The sequence below is a fragment of the Dipodomys merriami genome, unplaced genomic scaffold, assembly GCF_024711535.1.
Source record: "Dipodomys merriami isolate MVZ:Mamm:240054 unplaced genomic scaffold, mDipMer1.0.p SCAF_13, whole genome shotgun sequence".
In the NCBI taxonomy this organism is placed as follows: domain Eukaryota; kingdom Metazoa; phylum Chordata; class Mammalia; order Rodentia; family Heteromyidae; genus Dipodomys; species Dipodomys merriami.
Window position 1 is genome coordinate 20,437,413 of NW_027202604.1, and position 12,615 is coordinate 20,450,027.

At 42.3% G+C, this 12,615-nt stretch overlaps 1 protein-coding gene across 3 annotated transcripts in view; it reads left to right on the forward strand.

Moving 5' to 3' along the window:
• Positions 1-12,615, forward strand: part of Ptprg (protein tyrosine phosphatase receptor type G) — a 693,584-nt gene that overhangs the window by 530,681 nt on the left and 150,288 nt on the right. For all 3 annotated transcript variants that reach the window (XM_070018858.1, XM_070018857.1, XM_070018856.1), the window contains exon 6: positions 1,484-1,550. In XM_070018858.1, the coding sequence (XP_069874959.1) occupies positions 1,484-1,550 (67 nt within the window). The remainder of the gene's footprint in view (positions 1-1,483; positions 1,551-12,615) is intronic.

The following is a 12,615-nucleotide window of genomic DNA, read 5'->3' on the forward strand; positions in this document are numbered from 1 at the left end:
ATGAGCTCACAAAGTAGGAACAGCAGCCAAAGAGGGCAAATCTGTAAGAGAACGAAGGAGTCTGGAACATTTACAGTTCCTTTAAAATTCAACTAGGGCTGTCTCTGGTTTCCTTCAAATTAACCTGAAGCATCAAAGTGAGTCTTGTTGCACCCTGAAAGGTTCATCAATATCTTGACTTCATTTTGGTAGAAGTGGATTAATAGTAAATACTATGTCTAAAGTGCGGAGAAAATGAGGAACTATGTAGACCATAATGGATTTTGAAAAGCCTTTTACTTTGGAGGAAAAAAAATAGGGATATAGAGAATAGAAAAAATCCTGCCTGCATCTCCCAAGGTCTTAGATTCAAGGCCATACCTCACTCATGGACCCCAGCTATCCACTCAGGTTATTATTTTATTTTGGTTGTTTTTAGTTGTTGTTCTTTTAGAGTAAGTTTTTTTGAAAGTGAAAAGAAAGCCATGAAAGTAAATTGGAAGACTCTCTGTTTGGAAAGGGGTTCCAAAGAGGAGTCCAGTGGACTTGTCTTGGAGGACAGTCATTATAGTACAGGATTTCTCCCATAGCTCCTCCCTGCACTTTGTGCTGATCATTTGGCGGCTCTTGCATGCATCACACTGGCTTTTTTCATTGGTTGAGCAGGTACCTAGGGCAATATGGGAAGAAGCATTTGAGCCACTCAGGTTATTCCAGGCATCATTTTCTCATATTTGTATTTCACTGTATAGGTAAGAGGAAGTACCTAAAATTATGATGATAATATGCTGGTGAATTCTGAATCTTCTAGAGAGGGGAAATACAGGAAATCATACCAGAAAGTCAAAGGAAAGAATGAATGGGATCAAGGTTAACAAGGCTTGGCTTTCAGGAACATTGAAAACTCCAGAAGAAGAGGAAGGCAGAGACGTTATGTCTTCAGGCTAGTCTTTTCTGGTGTCTTGAGTTGGAAAATTCTTACTTATAAATGCCCTTTACAGTATGTGATTTTTCACAGTGGCCTGGAGTATTTATGAAGGAGAATAGGCTGGCAGGGACCTGATGCATTTTCTTAAAAGAAAAGGAAAAAAACATAACCACTAGAAGGTATTGAAATATCCAGTCAATGATGGATTGCACTCAGCTGACTTTCAATGACTTTTTCACCGATTAGGGCCTGCTTTTAATAAACCAAAGCAGAATAAAAAAATACATAGTTGCTTTTTAAGATTTTTTGCTAGGCATATGGCAGTTCTCTTGTTAAAATATATTCTGAGAAGTTTCTTTCTTTTGATTTAGACCTCCTTGCTATATTTTATTTTGTCATAAATCTCTGGTGTTTGGTGAGAGCCATGGTCTATATGATCCCTTCGCAGCTTGCTAGATAACATCTACCCTCCCCCCCCACGCCGCCCCCCCCCCACTTATCTTTAGAAGATTAAACTGAGGCTGTTGTATCTGATGCCAGAATAGATTTAACCACTCATGTTTCCTTTACATGTAGGTCAGTCCGAGGGACAATTCTGCACTGGATCCTATTATCCATGGGTTGAAGGGCGTCGTACATCATGGTAAGTAGGCTCCATATAACTTCCTTTTGCTGGCGTGTGATGGGCTCAGTTTTCCACCTGAAGGAATTGGGTTATCTTGAAGGGGACAGAGGGTGACACCCATTTCTCATCCACTGATGTTGAAGAGCATTAGAGCTATTATTTGATGGGTAAAGAGCATGCCCATTTATTACCTGTGAGTGGATCTGGGTTAACAGTAAGCCATTTGTTTCTCTTCAAGTATGACTTGGAATGCATAGGTTATCAATCATAATACCCTAAGATACACCATTCTTCGTTGTGGAGTCAGCCATTTTTCTCATCTCCTCAAAAGTGTTTTCATCATTTAAATGTCTTTTTCACTTACCAATTTTTTTGGAGGAGGGAAGTGTCTTAAAATTTAGAAGGAGAAAAGAGGTAGCCAGTAAGCTTTACCCACATGTGAGGCATGATTACACAGCCAGAGATGGAAAAGGCTAAGCTCACATCATATTCTCAGGCATAAAACTGGGAGAGAAAGTTCTGTTTCTCTGACTGGTTTTCATTGGAGGAATTTCCCTGCAGCTTTCTTCCTGCCAATGCATCAGTACCTGGGACATCATGATCCTCTTAATTTCCAAAGGACCCTTGTCGCAGTGAGGTGTGGCATCTATGCTGAGTGTCACTATTTGCCACGTTTTAATAATCTAATTAGAATTCAAAAGACATTGACAGAAATAACATTAGTAGCCATAATAAATCTCCCTTCATTCCCACCGCTGTTGATCAAATTTCTTCCCACCTTTGGAGAGGATTGTCTTCAGACATGAGCCCCCTCGGTGGAGCTTAACAAACATCTCTTCCAGAGAAATGGAACCAGTTATCAGGATTCGATTAAGTGGGGTTTAGGATTAATTGTTCTGTGCTGAACACTGAGCAGTCCTGCCGTGGGTGACAAGAATAAGCCGAGTGAGGCTGAAAACACCCCCATTGTGCTTTTCCTTTCAGGAAGTTTCCCCTGCTTCGTTCAAAGTGTTGGTTTCACAAAAGGTATTCATGTCATTCATGAGGGCTCTGGCTCCACAACCTAATTACCTCTTTCCCTAAGTCACCCCCAATACCATCGCTGTTGGGGGCAGCATTTTGACAGATGAGTTTAGGGAAAGACTCAGGTATTGAGCAGTAGCTATTACCTGTGGGGACAGGTAATAGCTGCTTAGGTAAACTGTGAGACTCAGATAGGGCTGTAGTAATGCTTGGCCAGGGGTCTTCCACCTTGCTCTCTAACCTGCTGAAAATACTTTATCTACAAAGGAAGTTTATTTATTAAGCAAAACAAAGTTGAGGCACACACTGTGTGTGTGCAAATGGGTGTGGGAGCTTTGATGAGGATAGATTGGAAAGGGAAGGAAGGGAAGTACTGGCCTCCTCTTCCTGTGGCCTGCCTAGACTGTCCCCTCCCAGCCTTGGCCATTTCCTCTCCTGGCAGACTTCTCCCTTTGCTTGAACCTTTTATCCTTGCAGTCTCAGTTCAGATACTGATTCCTTAGGAAGTTCGTTCTCAATTATCCTGTGGAATTACTTACTTACCCCTTCCTCACTCCTAACATTCTGTCATAGCATCTGGAGTTCTTCCTTCAAAGTTCTTAGACATGTCTGTAATAACCTTGCCTACCCAAGTAGGAGCCTCCTATGGTCTGGAAGCCAAGTCTGTGTGCACAGTGTACCTAGCAAGTACTTGTGTACCTAGCTCAGTATGTCTCAGCCAAATGACCAAGTACAGGAAACACAAAGCCAAGCACCAGTGACTCAGGCCGGTCATCAATCCTAGATACTCAACAAACTAAGATGTAAGGATCACAGTTTGAAGACAGCCCAGGAAGAACAGTCTGTGAGACCCTTATCTCCAGTTAAACCAGCAAAAAGCTGGAACTCAAGTGTTAGGACACCAGCCTTGAACAAAAAAAGCCAAAAGAAAGCCCAAGGCCCTGAGTTCAAGCTCCAGTACCAGCACCAAAAGAGCAAATGCAGGAACTTTCTATGCATGAAAATGTAGCAGTACAAAATTGGACCAAGGGTTGTAGGCAAATAGTCACCCAGATTTAGCTTTGAGAAGCAAAAAGAATGAGTCTGTCATTCTGTAGAAAGGGAAATGATAACTAAAATATGCAAAGAACTTTGTTGGACCCAGAAGCATTTCCACTGAAAGTCCGGGGAAAGATCTGTGTGATTTGTTAATTGGAAAGAGTGTAAGTAGTTGTGACCTTCACAGAGTTTCTAGCTCGAACATCACAATAGAACCATATGAACAGAAAAAAAAAAATCAATGTGGATTTCTGACACAGTTCAGAAATGGCTTTGATTTCTTCAGCTCCAGGAGTTAGAGCTTAGAATGTTAATTTCTCATTAACTGATTTTTTTAAATAAGAGAAATCTTCTATGTTAATTCAGCTGAGACATCAATGATAAATCTGGTCCTATAGCAGCCAACTAGTGGGCAATTGGTCCGTGGGTGTTCTGTGAGTCTGTGGAGGTTTTAATACTGGAAGGGAGGAGGGCAAAGGAGAGGGAGACAGAAATGGGTGTGCAGAGGTGGAGACAGGTCTCACACCTCTGAAAGGAGGGAAGGGAGCTAGGTCTGAAAGCTCTAGAGCCACCACTGCTGCTGTGAGGAGCGTTGGGGCCAGCAGGAATGGTCCATTTCTCCTCTCCTCACCGTGGAGTCACAGGATTGAGCGTCCCCGGAGAGTGGTTCAGTGCACACATGGGTGGATCTGGAGGTACAGCTTGTCTCAGAAGTGGGGATGTCAGGGGAATCTCCCTTGGCTGGCCCAGAATGCTGCTCTACCTTCCCACGAACTACCATGTTCTACCTGCCTAGTGAACTGCCAGTGGCTTTTCTGCTTTTTTATCCTCACACCTAAAATGCGCACAGCTGTGCTGTGTTAATCTGCTCATCACCACGGGCCACCCAATGGAAGTGAATCAAAGAACTAGCTAGGCACAGCTTGCCCAGGGCCATCTTCCTGGGTTTGAATACCCTTAGGAGAGATCCACTTAAGCAAGCAATGGCACTGAGAGCAGGGAATGGCAGACTGCTTTCAGACATTGGGCCTTGGAGGTGTCACATGGAGTGACCACTGTGGCCTACAGGTGTCTAGTGCTTGTCCAGGCCAGCAGGCGGGCTCAGCATCCAAGCAGGACCTGTGTAGATGAAGGTGTTGAGAGGACTGGGTGTGTTTGGGCTCCAAGCCCTGCCACAAACCTATCTAGTGCAGTGGAGAGACATCCTGGACATACCTTGGTCTGTGTGAGCTTCACAGACTTGCAAACCCTGAACTATCAAGAGAATGGAGTGGAAGTGACTGTCACTGATTCTGGTCTCATCTGTCTGCCCACTCACTGTGGACACTGACATGTATCTCGTGTTTTTTGTTTTGCTTTGTTTTGTTTTTAACCTTACCATCATCATCCACTAGAAAGGAAGGATTTAGGGAGAGATTGCATCAGGACAGTCTATGTGCAGTGCCTTCATATGTATACAAGCAGCCACACTAGATATGTTTTCCTAAGAAAGTAGTCTAGCAACAGTTTTCTCTTAACACCACACACACGCGCGCGCGCGCGCACACACACACACACACACACACACAACCAATAGAGAGAGAGAGACTGACAGGCATGTGTGTGCACATGTATGTGCATATGTAAGATTTGGTATGTGGATATTGTTTCCTGCCTGGAATGGCAATACATACCTATAATCTCAGCCATTCATGAAGTAGAAGTAGAGTTTATGCTTCAAGACAAGCCCAGTTAAAGTTAATGCTATCTCAAAAACAAGACAAGCATGTAATCACAACCAGTTCAGAAACGGAATAGAAGGATTGAGGTTCACAACTAGATAGGCAACAGCATGAAACCCTACCTGGAAAACAGAGCAAAAAGGGCTGTGGGGAATGAGTCAAGTAACGGAGTACTTAACGTTCCAACTTCAAACCCCAATATTTGGGGCTGGAGGGGTGAAGGAAGGAAAGAGAAAGGAGAAGAGAAGTAAAGAAAGATGGGAGAGAGAGGAGGGAGGGAGAAATAAAGAGAGGGAAGGAAGGAAAGGAAGGTAGGAAGGAAGGAAGGAAGGAAGGAAGGAAGGAAGGAAGGAAGGAAGGAAGGAAGGAAGGAAGGAAGGAAGGAAGGAAGGAAGATGGATGTTGAAAAACATCTTGAAACACATTGTGCATAGTTTAAAATGTGTATTCTGTGCTGTCATGAAAAATGCTTTTAGATTGCATATTTCCCACTCCTTTTTGTTGCTTTTTCTCAGTGTTAAGTGGGCTGTCCTCCTTTAGGAGAAATGGTGGAGACAGCTAGAAATTGCCTTGGACATGTCTCTCACTGGCCATTTCCAGATGACTGCTCTCCCTAGTCACCTTGTCCCTTGTCTCTTCCAACAAATAAATTATCACTGAAAACACTCTTCTGATAATGTCCCAAAATAAGGCTCTTACAAGCTTTTCTTATAAAATCCCAGTGTTGGAACCAAGGCCAGGACAAGATTCAATCAATCCTTGCAGAAGGGTTTTGCTGGCTTATTCCAGGCTCACCTTTGTTCTACCTGCCCTAGGTCTTAACTCCTAGCCAATCTGTGCAAAAAGTCCTAGGATAGAGTGGCTTCAGGACCCAAGCAGAAAGGGAAGCAAGAAGTTAATTTGGGAAGATGTGCTAATGGCTGCCAGGTCTTTGCAGGTAGTGGGAAGAGCAGATGTTTCACATCTGTCATGTCTTTGAATCCCACCTACATGGACTGAGATGTGTACAAGAAAGAATAATGTGCACACTCCCCAAACTAGGTGATCCTCTGAGTCCTAGAAAAAATAGCTAGCCTCATTTCACACAACTGTATGTATCCATGATGAACTAGTTTAAGAGAAACCAGCTCCTAGTTAGTATTCTGCATATACCACACCCACCGAATTGGAAAGCCCGTGCATAGGTGCATACACACAAAGAGTGTCTTGTGCACTACCAGAGGCATATCCTAAATAGCTTATACACTAGGGGCTTTTTCTAAAAGCCTCCAGTGGTCACTGAGGTTCAAGTTTTAGCGTATTTCTGTGATGAAATATTATACAGCAGTTAAAACAGTCAACTTCTGATTCATGCGAACTTGAAGAGTACAAAGCTACGGGACTCTAGGCATTTGCACACAGTGACACCAAAGGAGGATACTCTTAGGGCATGAACACAAACATGCAATGCCTCTGTGCCTCCGATCATAGAAAATAATATTTATCGAAATGAACTCCAGGAAATGGAAACAAGAGGGTTTCCCCCCCCCTTTTTCTCTGTTCTTTTTTGTCTTGTTTGTTCATTTAAAAATGGAGGGAATTAGGGTAAACAAAAACAGCTGTGGCACTCGGTAGAAACCATGTTGAAAATGAACTATACAACATGTGGGTGGCAAAGGGAGCAAAAAACTATGAGAGAGGGGAAGGGGTGACATTGTCCAAAAAGAAATGGACTCTTGATTTGTCTTATGAAGCAGTAATCTCTCTATGTATAATAACAATAAAAAAACTTTTTTTTAAAAAGCAAAGTATGTAACTGGGCATGATGTTTCACACCTATAATCCCAGCACTTAGGAGGAGGAAGAGGCAGGAGTAGTGCGATATGAGTCTAGTCTGGAGTAAACACATACCAATAAAAAATTAAACTAAAGAAAGAAAGGTCTTTGGTCATAGTTGACATGGTTGACATAGTCCTAGTTGACATTGCTTTCCTAGTAAGTGTTGAGGAGCTGCTTTCCAATTTCTAGGGCTGAATACACTAATACACATAAGGTTTCTTTATGCAAAATTCAAGTGCTGACCAATCTATGGCCATAAAAGTCAGAATAGTGGGGTGAGGTAGAAAATGCATATGAAGCCGGGCGCTAGTGGCTCATGCCTGTAATCCTAGCTACTCAGGAGGCTGAGATCTGAGGATTGTGGTTCAAAGCCAGGCTAGGCCAGAAAGTCTGTGAAAGTCTCATCTCAAACCACCAGAAAACCAGAAGTGGCACTGTGGCTCAAGTGGTAGAGCACTAGCCTTGAGCTGAAGAGCAGAGGGACAGTGCCCAGGCCCAGAGTTCAAGCCCCACGACCAACAAACAAATCAACAAAAAAACACCCAAAAAACAACGAAAATGCATATGAAGTTTTGGGTGGTATACCTTGATCTAGAGGTTTGGTATGTGAATTTTGCCATGCTCTTCCTTTTTGATTTGTCCTTTGGACTATTTCTAAAGTAGTTAAAGAGGTCTGGGTCATGGCTCAAGTAGAAAAGTACTTGCCTAGCAAATAGAATGCCAAAAAACAAACCCTAAAAACTTCAAAAAGTATTATAAGGTATTGTAAATATAGCCTTATGTGTGTTATAGTTTAATTTCTCAAATACTAGCCATGGCCACAGTGCCCAGCATTGGCAAAGACAGGAATGCCAGGAACTGTCATTTGGCTGTTCTATGATCAGGTAGCACAACCATACTTTGGAAAACCTTTGGTATTATCTTCCAAGGTCACTGCTCAAGTCCCACCTTGTGGGTCCTTAGAGACGTCTAGATTCCTAGAGAAGCTCAGGCATAAAGTATGCTGAGATTTTGCACAAGAGTATTATGGTAACTGTTTCTTCTAATTACCAAATCTACAAATGCCATAGAAAGCCAGCCATGGGCAGGCTCCGTGTAGTTATGTATAAAACGTTCACATGGCAAAATGGAATGGATCACACAACAGCACAGCATGGTGCATTCAAGACCCATGAAATTGAATACTTGAAACTAGATTCTAAAAAATATTGTGCATATCCTTTCATATAAAGCCCACAAAAGGTTCATTGCTTAGAGGTACATATACAGAGAGGTGGCCAAAAAAGCAAAGTAGAATACCCCAGTAGAGGTCACTGGGTTTGAACTGAGCCCCTCATACTTCTGCAGCTTGCTTATACAGATAGTGCTCTATACAGTCCTTTTATGCTTTACTTATTTTTCAGATAGGTTCTCTCACTTTTTGCCTTGGGTAGGCCTTAGAATTGTGATCCTCCTATCTCTGTCTCCTGCGTAGCTGAGGTTGTAGCAGCTCACCACCACATGGAACTTGTTTGTTCAGATAAGCAGGCCTCAATCCTTCATCCTCCCATTCCTAGCCTCATGAAAGACCACATCAATTTTGAAATGATTATTTCCAAAGATGGTGGTTTCTTCTTGAGGGTAGATGGGATAAAGACAAGGACCTGGCCAGCGAAGGGAGCCAGGCCTCCTCTGGTTTGAGTGGTGGCCACACACCAGCTTTCCCGTTAGGTTTTTTGGCAGCAGTCCATTTATGTTTTATACACCTTGCTGCCTGTGTGTTATATTTCACAATGAAAAGAGACAACGATTAGCATTGGACAGTAAGAGGCTTCGACAGTGCTTTCCTCTGGGACACAGCGAGTACCAAGTGGCCTCACAACAAGCAGAGTGTGGAGTGACAACACTTCTCTATAAACTTCTTACCCTAACTGCCTCTGACAAGCTGCTTGTTCTCTCTGCTAATTGATTGCAGGCCAATGAAAGAACTGGGCCTGCCTCAGGACCATCTCATTAAGCGATGGCTTTGGAAGCCAATATCTCCTTGTGGAGTTCCGAAAAAGGAAATCAGCCACATAGGGGTGGGGTGACAGATCTAAGAACAAAAGGCCCTTCATCACGCTCCTGTGCAGTTACATGCTCTCTCTGCACCTAGGAAGTGTCTCATTAGCCCAACAGGCATCAACAGATCTTCCAGAAACTCTCCTGAGATGTCATTGCCTGGTCCACATGACATAGACAAGCGAGTACAGCAGGAAGTTGCTGGGGAACTTACTGTGGGGGTCACACCATGAGAAGTCAGCTCAAGGTCAATCCAAGGTCTTTATGGGCTTGGCTGGTGTTCCTCCTGAGCTGTCTACCCTCTTTCTCTGCCAGGCTCCTTGCCTGCATAGCCAGTCGCCTGGAGTCTTATCACATAGGATCTGTTGAAAGAGCAAGTAAAGAAATATTTAACAGAACCATAATCTGTCATGGTTGCTCTGGCACTATTGTGACAGTCCCAGGTGTCGAAAAATCTCAAAATAAGCTATCTAGCTAAGGCGTAAATGGCTTGAGTTTCTGAAAATACCTTCCAGAGAAGACAAATTCTATAAAGGACTCTGTAATATACACAATATGCATAAATATAATACATATACATATATAACATATATGTTATATACATATATTATATATATATATATATATATATATATATATATATATATATATATATATCCCAGTAATAGAAAGAGGCTGGTGTGCTTAGAGGGCCTATTGTCTGTATATCCTTGAACTTGAAGCTCCTTTTAATCATTAAGTCCCTTCTTCCTTCTACCCATGGAGTGAGTGTCTTGTAAGCACTAATCACGTCGAAAGACTTAAAAACAAACACAAAAAATATTTTTTAATGCCCTTGGGAAAAGGCTGTTCTCGTGGCAAATTTATGATTATTTTTCTATCTTTTCTATTTTTGGTGTGGAAAAGGCTACTACTGCCTACGTTCAAATTAGTTTCATGCGTTCACACACATATGCAGGCAGTCAATCATTATCCATTTGGAAATTGACTCCTTGGGAACCCACACAACAGAACAAGGATACTAATGCAGTGTTTCAAAGTTCAGGCTGTCTTGGGTTTGAATTCTGCCTCTTCGATATAGGAACTGTGTCATTCTATACTAGAGCTACATCTATTGGTCCCTTGAGTTTCCTTTTGTAAAATGAGGATAATGAAAGCATCTGTCTTTGGAGCATTAAGGGCTAAACACATCGGGAAGGAAAAACACAGAGATGCCTGCCAGAGAGAAGAGAGAGAGAGAGGGAGACAGACAGACAGACAGACAGACAGACAGAGAGATTCTTTGGTCTAGTGTCCTCTAAATCAGCACTTGGCAGTATTTTCTATTAGCCAAATCCAAGCTACTGCCTGTTTTTTTTATTAATATTAAGTTTTTTTTATTGTGAAAATACTGTAAAGAGGGGTTACAATTACATGGGCAAGGTAATGAGTACATTTCTTACCAAGCATTGTTGCCTACTCCTTTGTTTCCCCTTACCATCCCTGCCCTCCCATCTTCCCCCACCCCCTGCCTGTTTTTATCAATAGGGTTTTATTGTAACACAAATCTCGCCCAATGGTGACATTTTTGTCAATAAAGTTTTATTGGTCAGCCACATTCACTTATTTGCACATTGTCTCCAACTGCTTTTCCAGTATGATGGCTGAGTTAGGTAGTAGTCATTATGAGACAGTGGCATGCAAATCCTTAGATGATGATTCTCAGGCTCTTCTCAGAACAAAGAAAAAAAAATGCCTGCTTTATCTAATAGTATCTACTGTTGTAATTGCTCTACCACTGGTGTTTCTTCCCCCCAGCAGTTGTGGATATTGGAACTGGCTAAGTATTCTCTGGGGTCATTATTTAACATATAGACTTCACAGAGGTGGGCTTCAATTTTGATTTTGCCCAAATCATTATGTAAATCTGAATGTGTTCCCTTAAAGAAAGAATTTGAAATCAATTTTGTCCACTGGAAAGCCAGTGCCTATTTATAGCTCACTCCCCATTTCCAACATCTACGGCTCAGAGATAATTTTGGACATCTTATAATACGTGACAAAGTTTCCTATTTGAAGTTTATGTTTCCGGCACTTAATTACTTGGAACTTTTCTGAAGTGGATTGTAAAGATGCAGCACCCACCATCTCATCTCTTTTTATGGATCCAGGAAAGACTGATGCTTATCTGAATACTTTTGATCTCAAAAATCTTCTAGAAACAGGCCTACTTAAGCCGTTCCCACAGTTTCCTGGATTTCAGCGTATCAAAAGTACCACCATAGATTTGAGCTCTTCCCATCCCTTCCCTGAGTCAATGCCAGGAAATGGGGTGCTATGTGAATTCTATTTTATCACTAATAGCATTGTTCACCGTAATTGAAGACATAAAAGGCTTTCAGAAGTGATTCTTTTTAGGTTTGATTTAGGTTTGATTTGAACGTGAGGCTGTTTGTCACTCAAGCAGTCTTCTTTGTCAATATTTTACCATTTGCTCAGGATTATAAGGTTCCAGGGAAATGCCCTTTGCCTGACTCTTTCAGTGAGATCTGAAAAGCAAAGAGAGTTTATAAGATGATTTCCAGTGTTCCACTGTGAAAGTGTTCACTGAAGAACGTGGGGTTATTTGGGTGACTTTTTAATTTTAATGCTGTGTGGTGGTACTTGTCTATAGTCTTTGTACTTGGGAGACTGAGGGAGGATTACAACTTTGAGGCCAGCCTAGACTATAAAGCAAGATTTTCCCCCACTGCCCACACCACCAAAATGAAAACATGAAAATGATGAAGATTTGAAGTAGCCAGTCCATTTGAGCTCACAGAGAACCAAAAACTACGGGAAAGGAGAATGTGCTGCCTCTCAGCTGAGCTGATCATCTACCTAGCCTGCCAGCTGTTTTCTAGCTAGGGTCGTACTTTATCCTCACAGCAACGTGAAGATAAGAATTCTTTCTTTTTCCCCACCACTTTTTTGTACTAGAACTAGGACTTGAACTCTAAGCCTCACACTCTTGCTTAGCTGTCTTTTTTTGTTCAAGGCTGACACTCTTCCCCTTGAGCCACACTTCTACTGCAGGCCTTTTGCTGGTTCATTAGAGAGAAGACTCTCATGTACTTGTCTACCTGCTGCTGGCTTCTAACTAAGATCCTCAAATCCCAGCCTTCTGAGTAACTAGGATTAGAGGCTTCAGCCACCAATGCTTAGCAAGAATTCTTTTTTTTTGTCGGTCTTGGGGCTTGAACTCAGAGCCTAAGCATTGTCCCCGATCTCTTTTTGCCCAAGGCTAGTGCTCTGCCACTTTGAACCATAGCTGCACTTAACAGTTTTCTGGTGGTTAATTGGAGATAAGAGTCTCACTGACTTTCCTGCTGGGACATACTTCAAACCTCGATCCTCAGATCTCAGCCTCCCGAGTAGCTAGGATTACAAGCATGAGCTACCAACCCCTAGCCCCAGCAAGAATT